The 17,083-nt window shown below is 35.2% G+C and overlaps 1 protein-coding gene across 15 annotated transcripts in view; it reads right to left on the reverse strand.

Annotated features, from left to right (window-relative positions):
- The window catches only part of PLEKHA7 (pleckstrin homology domain containing A7), a 151,515-nt gene that overhangs the window by 11,263 nt on the left and 123,169 nt on the right, over positions 1-17,083 (reverse strand). For 14 of the 15 annotated variants that reach the window (XM_035550073.2, XM_035550074.2, XM_035550070.2 and 11 more), the window contains 10 exons: positions 12,694-12,762; positions 12,425-12,505; positions 11,179-11,328; positions 9,251-9,352; positions 5,407-5,515; positions 4,097-4,335; positions 3,466-3,654; positions 3,127-3,244; positions 2,438-2,517; positions 1,844-2,044 (listed from right to left, as the gene is read on the reverse strand). In XM_035550073.2, the coding sequence (XP_035405966.1) occupies positions 1,844-2,044; positions 2,438-2,517; positions 3,127-3,244; positions 3,466-3,654; positions 4,097-4,335; positions 5,407-5,515; positions 9,251-9,352; positions 11,179-11,328; positions 12,425-12,505; positions 12,694-12,762 (1,338 nt within the window). Of the gene's footprint in view, positions 1-53; positions 2,045-2,437; positions 2,518-3,126; positions 3,245-3,465; positions 3,655-4,096; positions 4,336-5,406; positions 5,516-9,250; positions 9,353-11,178; positions 11,329-12,424; positions 12,506-12,693; positions 12,763-17,083 lie in introns of those variants that run through there. The other variant, XM_035550085.2, reaches the window with a different exon arrangement.

Here is a 17,083-nt window from a genome sequence, read left to right on the forward strand (position 1 = left end):
TACACATTATCATTTTCAATTTATTAAATATAATTAAGAAAAACATCAAACCATTATTACAAAGCAGAGTTTTTATTGGCTTTGATGTTGCAACTTTTACATTAAAAAGGCATTTTATATAACAAATGAATTCATGTACTGTGATCAATACTTAAAATGTCATTCTACATTTGCGAGCTGACCAATTAAAAATTCGAGTTACATATACAATGTATGTTTAAAGCAAATGTTACATACTGAGCAGCATTTCAATTATACATTTAACTGTTTGCCATTTTGGCTGCTAAATAATTGCAATGCTGTAAGTAACTGTGCTATCAAACATGCTTTTTGCGTGTTGAAGCCCTGTAGGTACAAGAGATGACCTCTACAAAACACTGCTAGGGCTGAATTCAATTTTAATTCTTCACAGCAAGAAAAAGACCAAGATGGCACCCAAATTTATAGACAAAGTATTTGCCACAAATGTTAATAAGGAGTGTCACAAAAATGTTTAAATTCAGCTCGTGTATGTTACGTTAGACTCAGGAAACATTAGAAGCTCAGATTTAGTTCTAATTAAAATATGAAAGTAACAGTTATCCTATAGTTCTACAATTCCCAAATATTATGCACTATCTTCAATAAATTTGTGATTGCAAAACAGAAGACAAAATAGATGAATGTCTCCAAGTAGTGCACTCATTTACTGGGAAAGTAAAAACTGGCTGTAAAAGTGTGTTACTGAGCGGTGGGAATGAAAGGCTGAATATTATAGGGTTTTTTAAACACTAGCAATTGACACACACGTAATAAATGCAATTAAGCCTGGTAAAAATTGAGTAGTCCAGTTAGAAATTGTAAAATAACTACAAAATTTTGCAAATTAAAAACAAGCAAACAAAAGAAAAAAAAAGAGGCATTAGGTATGATGAGTGACAAATCTAAAAGCAAGAGATCTTGTGCAATGAATTAGGTAAAATAAGGTGATCATTCTAAAGCTCTAGTGGACCAAATGAAAAATAAATTAAAAGACTACAGCGTAAGTGCAATTACAGTACAATCTTGGTTTAGCACCAAGTGAGAAACTGGGTAGCTTCACCAATTAGAATTGCTTTGGTTAGTATCCAAACCATATAACTACAAACTTATATTCTGTACATCATTTAATCTCAGAATGCAACAGAAGTCCTTTTTTTTCAGCAGCTTAAATTTGAGCCTTATTAGAATATTCTACATTTTGAGCTTTAAAGCAGAATTTGTACCAACTGAAAGACATTAGCTCTTAGAAAATTTTCTAATAAGTGTTATTAGGTTTCAAAACTGATTATCCATTTCACTTTTTAAAAAACAAACAAAAAAAACAACACAACAACCAAAACCAAACACACACACATAAAAACCAAACAAACAAATATACAAACTGCATGGCCTGATATTAACATTACTATCTTGCAGCCTAATTTATGAATTTAAAAGAAAAAATAACCTTGGAGAATAAGAACATTCTAAAAGGCCCATTCCATTATGAAGCAGTTTAAAAACCATACAAGCTTCTTACACTTTCTAAATACAATTCCAATAAAAAACAAAACCATGTCTCCGAAATCACTCCAATATACTCTCATCTCCACTCAGCACACTAACCTCTGACCAACTTACCTGCTGAACCTGCTACATATACTGTTAACTACTAGTAAAAAATGATCATCTGTTACTCACGCTCTCTGACCTCATTTTATACAGTATAACACTAATTTAATTAGACTAGAAGCATCACACACGCTCAAGTGAAAGTGCTTGCTAGGAAAAAAAAATCCAAAGATATTTTTAGTTTAGTCCTTTTAAGGCATATCTAACATACTGAGCCTATGTCTGCAGAAATGGGCCTGACGAAAGACCGAGATGAAACAGACTGCCTTTCTCCTTGGCTAAGAGTTCTCTTGCGTTCCCGAACTAACGCCTTCTGATGTCGTTTCATTCTTTCTAGTTGCTCCTCTGCACTCATCTTGCCTCTTTGGTGGTCTCCAGAGTATAAACGTTCCAAGGCACTCTTTGGTCTGTCCTGAAGAAGTCACAAGGCACACAAAACATGTGTGGGAATCAATAGTTCAAAAGTAGTATACAAAAAAAAACTTTCTCCTATCTTATTACTAAATTAAGATGATTTTGCTCTATTACTTTGTATTAATTTGCATATTTAAACTCTAAAATTTCTATTAGTACTGGTGATTTTTGGTTCTAAACCTTGCTTTATAAATCTATTACAAATGCAATACATTGTCTGTCTACTTCCTGATTCATTTAAGAAAGTGAGAAAAATTTGATTAGATCACAGGTGTTGGGTTCTCTCCCATGCTATTAGAAACCTATCTCCTGCTAGGCAAAATATACTCTGGGCTTAAGAATATTTTGAACAATCCAGACATTTGCTTTCAGATGTTCAATTAAAACTTACCTTGGACCTATCCCTTCGAAGCGTTGCATATGATGAAATGGTAGATGATTGGTGCAATCTGGAAGTTGATCCAGATAAACCTTCATAAAGAAAAAGAGAATGCTTTAAAACTAAATGACAGATAGAAGGAAGATACCTGTGAAGGAAGTCAAATCTTAACAACATTCGCAGTTAGAGGGGTAAGAAACAAGAAGAAAATAAATAAAAAATGAAACCCTTTTTCCCAAATATCCTCTCTATCCTCATTTGTTAAACAATTACAGAACTGTAGCGCAGTGGAACTAGTGGCAAGTCATGTGTAGTGTTTGATGGCATTATGTTCTTATTCTTTAGCGCTTCCATTTAATTGACTTCCACAGGCAATTAAAGTGTTTTAAAAAATACTTGACTTTGTAAATACAATACAGAAATTATGAGGAAGAATAATTCTGAATACAGGAGACATTCTAACAGCTAACTTCATGTCTTGCTATTTTTTAAAGCATTATATATGAAGTTGCTTTGCAAAAGGCTGGTTATCTATAATGGCACCATCAAAAAACACAACATTTCTAGAATTCCATAGCATTACACAGTTAACCTAAAAATAATGATCTTAAAATAAAGACCACTTCCAGAAAATCCTAGGAGAGTAAAGCTCCTATACAGAAAGTACCATTACAAATCAGCTGTGTAAAATCCTGGCTTACCACGGGTAGGTAATGTCTGGTATCCACTATCAGAGCTTATTAAACCGCTGGAAGGTTGGCTGAGGTCACCACCTATCGTTGCTAGTTCTGGTTCACTCACATATGAACGCAGCTCTACCTGTGTGGAAAAATACTTACTGGCTCAAATGAAATCACAGACAGCAAGTCTTAATAGTCTTAAAACAAATCCCAGTAGTTTTGTTTATGGCTTACTGAATCTCTCTCTGCCCTTACTATACAGCATAGATCCATTCTCTGTCTCTTTGTTACAAAACAGTATCTTGCATTATAGGTTCACACAGTCTTAAAGCGCAGGTGGATAAGTCTGTGAGTGCTCACCCTATAATCTCCATTTACGTACTGTCCTAGTTCTCTGTCTCTCTTTCTTTCATCTGACTGACGTTTCAGGCCCCGCACTGATGTGTGCCTGATGACAGTGGCTTCTCTTGGGAGAGGTGGAACGGCTGGTGGCTGATCTTCAGGACTGTATAACTGAGGGAGAGGAGGTCTGGGTGGTGCTTCATCTTCCTGGTAACAGGAAAACACAGGTATTTTGCAAATAGTCTGCAAACTGTCTGGCATAAACTGTCTGAAATTTCATTACATTACATGAGTTATTTATGACTGCTTTAGCATGCTCTTCACTGTCCTCCAGGGCTTGAGGTGTTAAAAGCAAACAAGACCCAAGAAAGCTAACAACCAATCAGCCAAAAAGCATTTCCAAAGAAGAGCAAGGAAGGCTCTGCCTTGGTATGCTGTAAAGTCGTATACGGCCCCTGTGCATAAACCTCCCAGTTAGAGACATACATTCTCCTGTATTTGTTATAGCTCAGTTTCATTACAAACACCTTAAGTGTCTCCTTGTTGTGCCTCCACACTGCGTGCACTTAGTAACCATGAAAGCTTTCAGTGTTTCTGCCAGAAGCAAATGGAAACAGTGGTGAAGGAGTCTCACAACAGCAGTACTTACAACCTTTGGCTTTAGCCTAACTGGCGACTGAAGAGGCGGCTCAATTTTTTTCAGCTGCGGTGCTTGGTGCTGCGTTCTGGCCTGGAAATAAGGCTGTGGATACAGCCTGACCTCCAAAGAAGGTTTGACCGGGCTGGGTGGAGGGCTCTGCGGAATGGAGGGTTTGCTCTCCACGGTTGTGAGAGAAGCTGGTAAGGAAGGCACTGTAGACTGAGAAAATGAAGGCACTATTTTTCTCTCTAGGGGAGAAATATGTTAGACACTGTTATATATGTGTTTCTTATATCTATCAGCTATGTTCATAAGAATAGAAATTAACATCCTTAGGCTTTAAAAAACAGCCTTAACACTGCATGTTATTTTCAACACAAATGGTTTGTTTGCTTTTTTTTTGAATATAAAAATCTATGATTGGTAGATTATAGGAAGGGTGGGCAACATTTTCTTGATGAGGATCAGACATGCCCTTCAGGCTAAAAATAAAAACCTACACTTTAATATCAGCCAGTGAAATCCACTGGCAATGGAGAGAGGGTGAGATGGAAGGAAAAGCCCATGAGTCATATGCAAGCAGTTCACCAGCTGGATATGGCCCCACTCAACAGATTCCTTAAGATGCCTATAGATCTAGACACGGCTAAGCACAATAGCCATACCGTAAACAAAATAAAATCTCACCATCCGAGGACAATTTTATCTCTGTGCATACAAGGTAAGCAAAGATACTTTAAATATGAAGTGAGTTTACAGGAGGCATTAACAGCCTCTTGCTATCCCAATGTGTCAGGTCTTTCCTTTGAAACATAATAAAGCAATTGAAATGCAGACCACACACACTTTCCCTTCCTCTTTTCCACAGCTGATGTTGTTGCTCTGCCCACCAAACACCTGCCTGAAGAGGGAGGGGGAAGGCAACTATGGCAAGGGCAGCTGGGTAGCATCCAAGGGAAAAACAGCAAACGAGTGCAGAGAGGAGCTCCTGGACAGCATGCAGTGTAGATACTGCTATGGTATGAGCTTGTTATGTGAGAGAAGCTCTTCCTGCATCTTGCACAGCTTACCCCACTATTATTATTATTGTTGCCTTTTCTATGGCTTGCTACATTTTAGTATGTCAAAACAAATGAAAAACATTTTAAGACCTCAACCAAAGAAACACCAAGATAATGTGCTCAAGCTACAGAGATTTCTGCTACAGTGCAGAATTACCTGCATTTTCTGCATTAGAACATACTTCTAGACAATTCCCACAGACCCAAAGATTCACCTGCATTTGTATATTTTTAATGTTTTAATTATGTTCTCCTTACCTGGATTCTTGATAGAGTCTACTATGGTTTTGTAATTTGCTTTATTTGCACTCAAGCCAGCTGTAACATCTTCAATCCTCCACAAGTCTTTTTGTATTTGTGCTTTCTCCTGATTGTTTATAATAAAAGAGAAGATATATATATATATACATATATATATATAAAAATAACCCATTTTAATTTATAATGGGCTTATCCTGTTTTTGACACCAGAACCAAACTAATTTTCCAGAACTTACATGAGAACTTAGGAGTCTAGAAATGGGTTAAATGTTTATTTTAAAATTTAAAAAACAAACAAACAAACCAGCCCCAACCAACATATCTTGCACGTAGGCCCATAAGATTTAGAGCATTTTCTGAGTCATGGAAGACTTTCTAGAGAAGAGACGGGGAATGAGACATCACTATATTGTTCTCTACATTATTATTCAGACTACAAAAACCTAGTTTAATATTCTACATAAAGTGCGCTTACAGAACCTTTTAATTTGACCCCAAATTAAAGTCTCACATCTTTCTAACACACTTCAGGCTGATAAGGCAGTGTTACAAAACTTCATGCATTTAGGGGATATGTTTTATATTAAAAAGAAAAAAAAAAGTATAGTCTGCCTGAACACTGCTGTGAACTACGTAACGGCTTTTAATGGATGAAATATAAAATTAACTAAGAAAGGATGACAAATTTAATTTCACTTTATACTTGGGTGGTTAGACCTACTGGACATGATGTATTACAGGTTGAAACAATATACCTCTGTTCTTCCAGGATTCAGTCTCATCTTGTACCATATTTGCTCTACTGATTCTTTCCAACAGACAAGAAGGGGAAGCTTTGTCTACAGTCTGGGTCCTGCCTCTGACTGTATCATGTGGCTAGAAGCCCTGGCTGCTGAAGCCACCACTTCAGCCATGCATTTATTGCAATCATCATAAATAGCTGTTTTCCCCTCTGTTTGTGGATTTCTATTTTTATTTTCCCCAGGTTGGGAGTAATCTTGATACTTTATGGTAAGCCATTATTATTTTCTAAGGAATTAATGCCTGATAATTCTTCCTTCAAAAATCGGCATTAAGAATAAACTTAATGATATTGTTTTCCTTGTGGTTTTATAATGAAAGCTGAAGGCACTGCAACACTTCAGTTAGGAATTGCTTACAAACTCCTTAAGAACCCTAGAAATCCATCACTTGCCAGGAGCTGCAAAATAACCACTAATTAATCCTATAAACCTGAAAGAGAAAAACTTTAGTAAAAGCTCTTAAACCTCATAGAACTAGGGAAAACATATCAATTGCTTTCTACTTTCTGTCTTAGATCAGAAAATATGTCCAGCAAAGTAACAGGTCAGGAAACAGGGTGCCAAGAACACAAACATTTAAATGATGGAGAACGTTATTTGCCTGTAGTAAACTCACTCGATAGATGGGACATATCTTGAAAGATTATCAGGATGAAAACTATAAATTTACAAATTTAATTTCATTTTTCTGAGATTAATCATCCTACAAGGAACAAAATGATGGATTTACAATAATCAAGCCTCAAGATTGGTCACAAAAAACAACACACACATACAAAAATTCTTTTTCTGAAACAACTTGGAAAAATGTTTGATCAGTAATATACAAAAAACAGGAGATCTTTTAATATTATTTCTTCCCGTTACTTAAATCTTTATGTGAAGACAATATTTTAAACCAAAAATGGAATAGATCCAAAAGATAAACAGATGAATTTATTTTTAAATTATGAAAACCAGGACTGCTGTTTACCAGAGGGTATAAATATACTTTATGGGCAAGCATGAAAAGTTAGCTTGGAGAGATAAATTAATTTCTCTAACTTCCTTCACACAGAAACATAATTTAGCATGATTTATAAAACCAGAGCAGAAACACTTAACAACTGAGAAGTCATCACTGACAAAATATAACTTCAAAGTTAATTTCAGCATGACCAGATCCCAACCCTTAAGCAAAAGACAATGAAGCTACAATCTTGAAAGCAAGATTTACTTTAACCAAGCTGGTCGAACTATTTAGTTTTTAACCTCTTAATTAATGACATATAAAAACAATATTATCCATTTCCTATGGCAGCTTGAGCCTGCAATTTTATTGATTTTTCAGTAATATTCCATGAAGACTGCAGGCTTTTTTGTGTGTGCAGTGTTGTGTTTTTTTTGTTAGTTTGTTTTGATTTGGCTTGGTTTGGTGTTTTTGTGTGTGTGTGTTTTTGTTTGCTTTTTGTTGTTGTTGTTTTTAAATACAACATGTATTTAATGCTACTGTAAAATGCTAGATAAATAGTCTTGAGCCTATGCACTCTTGGGCAGACACCTAAAGACCCTAATGATTATGGGCACTTAAAAATCAGACTTCTTTGAAAGACTGTGATTTTAAGAATATTCAGTACTTTCTGGAAAAATCAGCTCCCCTTAATATCTCCGAAATGGATATTCAGAAACATTTTTAAAAGTCTTAGCCAAAGACAAACTTATCTATGCATATATTTAAATGTGCATGTACATATTTAGGTATACACACATAAAACACATCCCATGTGTAGGTCTGTGTGCATGCATATGTATGCATGTATGTACATGATATGAGATGCTAAACTAAGTTCACATTTTTTTCAGTGCAAGCCATCTTGTGTACTGCTAAGTCACATGCCATACAGCCAGTATTTTAAGCATGTTCAATGCAAAACTGAAAACTGTTTGTTAAAGTACTTTTTTAAAGTATATTCCATGTAAACCTGTAATTTCCCTTTGTTTATCAAAATAACTTCATACAGGGATGATCTTATTCTACTCCTGGGATTTTTTGGAGGGATGTATTCTACAGCTGATCTCAAATGAGTAACACTCTGGCTCCAGAAACTAAACACAAACACACCCGAAAATGAAAAGTGGCTGAAAATGGAATTTTAAGATTGATGAAATCTAAAAAGGTTTTACAACTCTTTTGTTCTGATACAAGTTTATGCATTAATGGCAAAAACAAATAGACTAACTCACATCTGATCAGATGTTTGTTGCAAATATATACATTTAAAAACTCAACTAGTGAGCTGTTTTGTTCCAGGATATTTGGAAAAGTAGGCTAAGAGTTAAGCAAATTATATACATTGAGCTTGTTCCTTGTGTTTTGTCGTTTAAAATAAAACTATTCTGCTTTGACACAGGAAAAGCAATCTGGACTGTATTCCTTGTTCTATGAAAAAAATCATCAGTCGTTAGCAGGTATGTAGAAATAACCTCATACACCACATACAGTTCAGCAAGCAGAATAGCTTAGCTTCAAACAAAGCTTCTTTGTAAGATTCAAAACAGAATAACTGACTTAAAACCAAGATGCCTTTCAATTACTGATGGCTGTTAAACATTTATTCCACTTCACAAAACAAGCCACAGAGGTAAGTCTCCCATAAATAGAAGAACATGACAAAGAACAAGTAACTACAATAACAAGCTAGAGGCTGATGTTCTTAAAAATGGATAAAGAAGCCAACGTCAGATCAAATAAATGGAAGACTAAGAAGTCCTGCACAGTCTTATAAATTAAATACGTCATCAATGTCAAGGTGTCAGCATGTAATAAAAACATAATAAAATAATGACAAATTTGCAGAGACAACTCATGAGAAACTATTAGGCTGGAAGACAGCTAGTTACTATGCAACTATGCTGTTACAATTTCTGAACTTTGCAAACTAAGATGTGACAGATGAATACAGTGCAAAAATTGCAGAGGTTCTCTCTTACAAGATGATAGCTTTCAAGTTCAGATAAAATTTTCTCACAAGTAAGCCAGTGTCGGGAAACAGACTCACCTGAGATACCAAAGAACTATTCATCTGTTCCTGTAAGGCTTTTTTCAGATGGCTCACATCTTTTTCTAGTTTCAGATACTCATTCCAGGCATTTTCCATTTCCTAATAACAAATGAAATATTCTAATGCAATGTTATGATAAACCTGGATATCACTCTATCCGTTCTCTAACTGAGCAATTAGATGTTTTTAAGACAGTGCTGTTCCTTTACAAAAAGAAGAAAAAAAAAGTATGTTTTGTGGCCTACATTTTCACTCTTATTTGAAGGTAGGCTTCAAAATGCTTTACAGCTTTGCAAGACCAAGTCAGCAATACCTAGTTAAGAAATTCTGGCCAGCTTTCTGACACAAAGCTATTTCTTAAGCATAAAACTGGTGTTTAACACTTGAACTGACTCTACCGTGCTATGAAGGAAGAAAGTCTACTTCAGTTCCATTTCCTTGAACCTTCCCCCTCTATTTAAAATAAATTTGTAATTAGAATTCAAACAGTCACCTAAACCAGAATTCGTATTATGAAACACAAAGTAGGATATTCTTTAAAAGCTCTACTGCCATGTCATTATAAGCAAATAAACAAGCAGACACCTGGAAAATAAAGCTATCCTAATCATCCTTACGTTACTTAGACTACTTCCAACACCCCTGGCACCACAGCCTGCCTTCTGACCAAGACGTGCAAAAAATCTAAAGTCTGGAGCAGTTTCTATGTAAGGAGTGATGGAGTAGGTTTTTTTTTTTTTTTTTGGCTTGTTTGTTTGTTTTTCTCTGAAGTTTGGCAAAGACATAATTCGGGAGTTGAGGGGAAGAAATAATGGAGGTTTACAAAACCCGGAGTTGCACAGAGAAATTGACTGGCTGTTCCCCATCCTTTCTCATACAAGAATATTGGTCTACCACATCAAACAAGTGTGAGTCAGGCTCTAAACAAATAAAGTGGCTGTCCACACAGTCAGGAACTGTTCTATGCAATACTTTGCCAAATGATGTTTTGGATGCAAAAGGTTCACAGAATTTAATAGGAGTCTTGGACAGATACTCTGATATAAGATATATTGAGGATTACTGAATAGATAAAAAATAACAGTCTGAGGAATTCTCTGATCAGCAAATAGTTAGAAACTGGACTGATCATCACAGGAAATACCACACACACCTCCCATCCTTACTCTTCCCTAAACATGTGCTTATACCCACTGCTAAACCCTGGACCAGAAGGAACCTAGGACTGGACCAGTGCAACCATTCTCATGATTATGGGGGCTACTTATGCCCCCAGTCAGATTTTAAAGGCTGTCTGTGAAAGTTATTAATTTTTCTACAGGCACAAAACACTGTACATATACTTTTAAATACTACTGGCATCTTAACGTTCAGATCTTACTACAGAAAAGGCGTTCTAGAAACAATCTTACGAAGAGATGATCCCATATTCATTAAGAGGTAAGAATAATACAGTGAGTGCAAAACACCCAGGCTTAAAATGTTCTCTTTCACAGCCAATTCTTACAAATATTTTTGTTTTAAAATTTTTCGATTAAGTCATAATATTAACAGTAAATTTTGACTGAAATATAGACAGACATTCCCAAGCCCTTTTCCCCTGGAAAAATACTATGGAATCATGCTTGTATTTCCACTGCGAAAAGGGGTACCTGAAAGATTTGCAGTTTAAGCCCCATACATGAATGACAGAACTATAAAAAAAACTTCAAGCACTTTATGGGGGTGGGGAGGGCAGAACGAGAAGGGTGCATTGAAGAGGAAAGCTGGAGAAGTAGTTTGTTTAAATTGTTTGTTCTGATTTAGTGTCCTGTACCTTAACAAAATCAGTTCACAATAGGACTTAATTTCCCCATCCAAAGAGAAAAATACAGTTTAACTGGCATTTTAATTACTGTTTCCTTGAAACAACCAAAACCACATACCGTCGAAACTTTGGATATTTCAGCCCGAATATGTATGAGATCCTCTTGCAAAAGTCTCTGCTGGTAGGAAATTTTTTCTGCATGCTGTGGTTGGTCTTTGTACTGTTCCATTTGCCTGTGTAAAACCTCCAAAACTGACTCCAGCTGATCCTAACAGAGAAGCAGGCAGCAGTAAGCTTACAGCATTTACAGCAAACTTCACTAAATTACCTGTGTGAATATAAAAGCTATTTTTCGTGCCCCCCGTATTTCCTCTAAGCCACTAGGTTAGCATTGACCTCCTATTGTGGAGACTAGGATGTAAATGAAAACGTGCAAGAGCTTTAATTAATCACTATAACCAAAATTCTCTGATATTTTCCACTATATCTGCTTCAATAGCCAAACCTGTACAAAAAAAAAAAAACAAAGCAGTGAGATTTTTTCTATATACAGTCTGTGCAAAACTGTAATTCACAGTTTCAGAAAATCCCCTCAAGTACTACAGAATTGTGATAGCCACAGTACAGCATTAACTGTTTATTTATATATAGCTTCTCATTCACTGCTATAGCTCATAGGCAGGGAAGCAGATAAAGGTGCACACATGCAAGGGAAGTCAAGGAAACCCTTTTGTTACTGTTCACAACTCAAATTGTGACCAAATGGGCATGGAGGAAAGGAGGAGGGTTCCAACTAAACTTGTCACAGAAAATATTCCAGCATTTCAGTCATAAACCTCAGAAGAAGGCTCACCATACTATCAATAAACAAGCATAAGTCTCAAATCAGTACAGATCAGTATCTCGTTTTTTTTCTTGTTTTTTTTTTTTCTTTAAATAAAGACCACACAAGTTACAGAGAGTGTTCAATATGGATCTTGCTAGCACACAGAAGCACACTGCTGTTTATGCAAACAATGTTTGCGCAGGTGGGAAGTAGTGCAAATGAAACATGATTCTGCCTCCCACCACATGCATATTGAGGCATTAAGCAGAAGTATACAGAAATGTGTATGCGCCCCAATTTTTGAAAAATGCCAGAAAAGTAAATATATGTAGTTTTAAAACATTTACTTTCAAAAACTCATTTTCTGAAAGTACATAATTCAATCCTAACATTATATAACATTGTATTTTTCCTTATGTTTATACATACATTCAAAAAAAAACTGCAATGCAAACAGCATCCAGTAATTTGATTTTTTTGTTTGCAATTCTGTAGTTTATAAGTATTTATTTTATAAAAATCTTTTTAATCTACTCACTTTATTTTCCTTAAGAGCTCTAATTTTGTCCTCCAAGTCCTGCAGAATTCTGTCCTGCTCACAGAAAATGCTCAGCTTGACCTGAAAATAAAATCATTTAAATATTACATATAATATTAAATTAATGTAATAATATTAAATTTCTAAAAAGAAGACGAATAGTGTCCACTAACAATAACTTACCCCAACAAGCATAATAAATGCGAACAATTAACAGTACAAATAGCCAAAACAATGCAAGAGGTTCCAAAGTGGTATTTGATACTTACATCAATATCACTTTCTGCAATCTTGACAGGTTTTGTACTTCGTTCTTTTAATGTGTCACGCCCTGTCACCTAAGAGGAAGAGTTTTTAAAGATCTGAGAAATTTGTTTCAAACTAAAACTTAACTATGCTTCAGCAATGAAAAAAAAGTTCGTTTAAATATTCAAGTTTATCAACAAATATAGACAACATTTTGGATACAAGTCTTTTCAAAAATGCCACTATTTTTTCAGGGAGGTAATCAGAAAGGATTATTAGTTATTTTAGGCTATTTAATTACTCTTGGCGTAGCTTAAAATTCTGTACAAAATAGCATAATCCCATCTGTCTATGGTTACAACGGTCCTGTTCCTGAAAAACCTAACAGTTTTAACTGTTCACCTTTAATACCTTTCTTGAACCCGAAGGACCTCAATAGTTCCTTTAAATGTGTGATTGCAAGAATAACAGCATTAACTAATGACTAAAAATATACCTTTCTGGCAACTATTTCATTCTACAAAGGACAGTCTCTTCATAGTACAAGGTGAATTTTATTAAAGATAGACTGGTAAAAGAGTGCTAGGGTGGAATTTAAATGTAATTAATCTATTTTGACATGTTTATAATATACCAAATCTCTCATTCCATAAATCACTGCTTCCATATGCCATTTCTGGTGAGATTATCATCTTCTCACATAACGCAGTTTTTACATCAGTACAGAAACTATACTATATTATACTTCCATCAATCTTAAAAGGAAGGTATGTCTATCCCCGTAGAAAAGTTTATTGCTTCCGCTGTTTCTATTCAACCCTTTTGGCAAATAAATAAGGCTAACAGAATTGTCATATAATATAGCTCACAAATCACATAGGTTTTGTAAGCTTTAAAATCAAAAGACTAAATGTTACTCAATTAGAACACTTTTATATTTCATTAAAGCAAATACTATCTTACGAAAGAAATAGCTGGCATTCAGTATAGCTCTCATATATATTGTATTCTTTCATACAGAAAAGAATTTTTGAATAACTGTTCACCTAATTGTTGTATTCAATAATATAAAATCAAAAGGTTTTTTGTTGTTGTTGTTTGTGGTGGTTTTGTTTTGTTTTACTATTTTTTTAGTGGGAGAGAAGGGGCAGTTTGGTATTTGCTGACTCTAGTACAGATTTCAAACGACACGGTTTACTTATCAACCTACCCAGGTCCTACAGGATCACACTACCTTTCTTTAAAGTAATTGAATTTTACTGCAAATGTAAATAAATCTTTGATACAACCTCAGTTTCTCCTTTAATATGGTGCACGAAGTTTGACAGCTACAGATAATATTTGCAAAAAAACTACATTTAAGACAGAAGATTATGCTCATTTATGTTCAACGTCTCCTCTCCTCCAACTCTGGTCTCCATTCACATACTTATCATGGGATTTCACGTGGGGAAAGTTACACATTTGCTACTTCCCCACCACCAAAATCAAAAGCATTTACTACCTCTCAAAAGAAACATTTCCATTTTCAAATATTTTCATCTTCAACAGTGTTATGCTTTATCTAAGAAAAACCCGTCTTTTAAAGACATTAATGAAATTATTTAAATACTAACTCCTATGTATAATAGTAAGAAATAATTGTATATAAACAGAACTTTAGCATGTCCAAATATTAATTTTGCATATTTAATTACCTGCAAATTAACAGGATGCAAAAGCCTTTTTCAAAGCAATAAAATTAACAAAAAGACACAGTCTACAGATTTGGGGGATATTTAAAATTACATAATCACAACTGTAAAGATTTTGTTAATTTTCAAGCAGTGAACATGAGGACATAATGAAGATTCAGCATGCTTTCACATTTTCAAAACTACACATAGGAGTCACTACTTGACACAATCATTTTCAAAACATGATAAAATGAAACCAAACACTGAGGTCAGCCATAACTTTGCATACAGACTCCAAAGTGCGGAGGTGGGGAGGAACCAAAAAGAAAAAAAAAAGAAAAAAGGAAGAAAATCTTACAGAAAGCTCTACTGTTTACTCCAAGACACCTGTAAAAGCCAGAATATGTAAACATCGACTGCTAAGTGAAAAAGCAATGGGATGAGCGCATTTCAGATGCAAGCAGTCTTACATGTATACTGGAAAGTAACCCCTGTGCTGAGTTCTTCAGCACTTTGTAAATCATGTTGATCAGAGGTCCGTTATTTTCTATCTGTTTCGAACAAAAGTTTAGTAATAGCTTGTTATAGATCGAAAAAACAAAACCTTAGCACACAAAACTCCATGAGCAGCAGCAATCTCATGCTTTCTTTCACACACATCCTCGAGGTTTAGAATCTATATAATCTCCCATTACAGAAGCTGTAACTGGCTATCTATCTATCTTGTTATATTTTGGATAGGTTGTCTTGAACCCTAAGACTTCTTTCCTTTCACAAACCACACATATAAACACACAACACAACCCAGGATTTATTCAGAGTTGTCCAGCTGCAGTTTAAGAAGTGCCAGGAATCACAGCAAGACGTTTTCTGTTGGGTAATATACCGTAACACTTGCACCATGAGCTCTGTGCTGCTAACTTGAGCAGCCCAGTCAAGACCTTAGTGACCCAAGTCACTCCAATCACACTTACCACTACTCCCATCATAAATATTACCTGTGTGGCACAACCTTGCACTAGCAACCTCTTTCAACTGCAGCAGAAACAGAACAGCTTCAGATATTAGAGAATAACTGCAGAAGAACGAAGCAGGACCACTGCTAAACCACTGAGAGAGCCCCAGATTTGCTTAAATTGGTTGCACGATTTATACCTAGCAGCACAAACTTTGCTCTACTCCAGCAGACCTTATTCATGAGTAGCATAAGCCCCTTGGGAATGTTTGGAAACTATTCTGAAGTGAGACCACCCGTCCCCATCCCTCCTGTAGGCTGCTTGCATTTGGTTTCATAGTCGTGAAAAGGGAAACTTCCTTCCCCGTTTCTGTTTCACCTAGAAGCTTGTAGGAAAATGTATTTTTCTACCCCTTACTATTCCTTACTGCTTTTCTAATACAGGATCACACTTTTTCACCTCCATTTTTGGGATAAAAAAAGCTGTAACACATAACTGTGGAAATCCATTTACAGAAAAGGCATAGTTATGCTATAGCACAGAGATACATTTCTTTCATGTCCTATATACCTCTGTTTAATGAGTGAAAAGGAATAGTCATTGGTTTATTCTTTTTCCTTTTTTAAATGTCAGAAGTATCTTGCTTGCAGGAGAAAAATACTGAAATTGATTAATATCTGTAAAGTCCATCTACTTCATTTATACAACTATCACGACAACGCACTATAATACTGAACAATACCACTGTGGTATCAACATCAAAATATTTCTTAGATAATACTTTAAAGCTTTTAAATAATACTCAAAAATAGACTGATAAAGTAAGGATAAGAACAATGTTTTTCTGAAGACAAAACATCTGAGTTATGACAAATTACTAAATGCCATGTAACCAGTTACTGCAATCTGTTTTAATACTGTGGCATGAATTATGCAGTTAATTAAATGCTTAATCACTATTCCATGTTGAAGAGTTATATTTCAAAACCTCTAGGAAGAAATATCTTCAGAGATAATGGATGAAGTAAAAAAATGTTTAGCTTCAGTTCTAAAGTCTTTAATCCTATTTGAAATTGTTTAATCAGAGTGGAGCTAACTCAAAGCCCACTGAACTCAAAAGACAGACTTGAAATAAAAGGCATTATATCTAAGCCTTCAGTGTCTTAAATGCAAGATACCATGTATATTAACTGTGAATTTGCCATATTCCACCGTTACCAAATCAATATGTAATTTTCTTTGTTTCATCGAGCACTCTATTTTCCTCATGCTGCTAAACAAAGTCTCTCTTCAATAATTTATATTAAGCAGCAAAACACAAATTCAAGCAAAACAAAGATACCTACTCAATTTTCACAAGGTCTCTTTAATCTCTCAACACCCTGACCTGAATTTTACATTTTTGGACCACAACTGAAAGAGGGTTATTCTTCCAAGCTTGAGGATATTTAACTGAGAAAGACATGACCACCTTGAAAAACCAGATCACTCTTACAGAACCACACTTGACACTTTGGCTGTCAAGATTTTTCATAAGGGAGTTCAAACTAACATTATATTTTCACAGAAAGAGCAGGTTGCCCCCATACATTTTTCTTTCTGGCTACTTTTGGTAGGTGCTACGCAGGCTGCACCTGGGATACAGTTAATTTGGCACAGCCATGAACAACCATGAACAAGGCCTGAAGGGAAACATGTCCAACTGATTTTAAATCTGTATATTTGTGATTACAACAGCTTATATATGCGATCATTTTCACTACGTATACCACATATAGTAT

The sequence above is a fragment of the Cygnus atratus genome, chromosome 5, assembly GCF_013377495.2.
Source record: "Cygnus atratus isolate AKBS03 ecotype Queensland, Australia chromosome 5, CAtr_DNAZoo_HiC_assembly, whole genome shotgun sequence".
Lineage (NCBI taxonomy): Eukaryota > Metazoa > Chordata > Aves > Anseriformes > Anatidae > Cygnus > Cygnus atratus.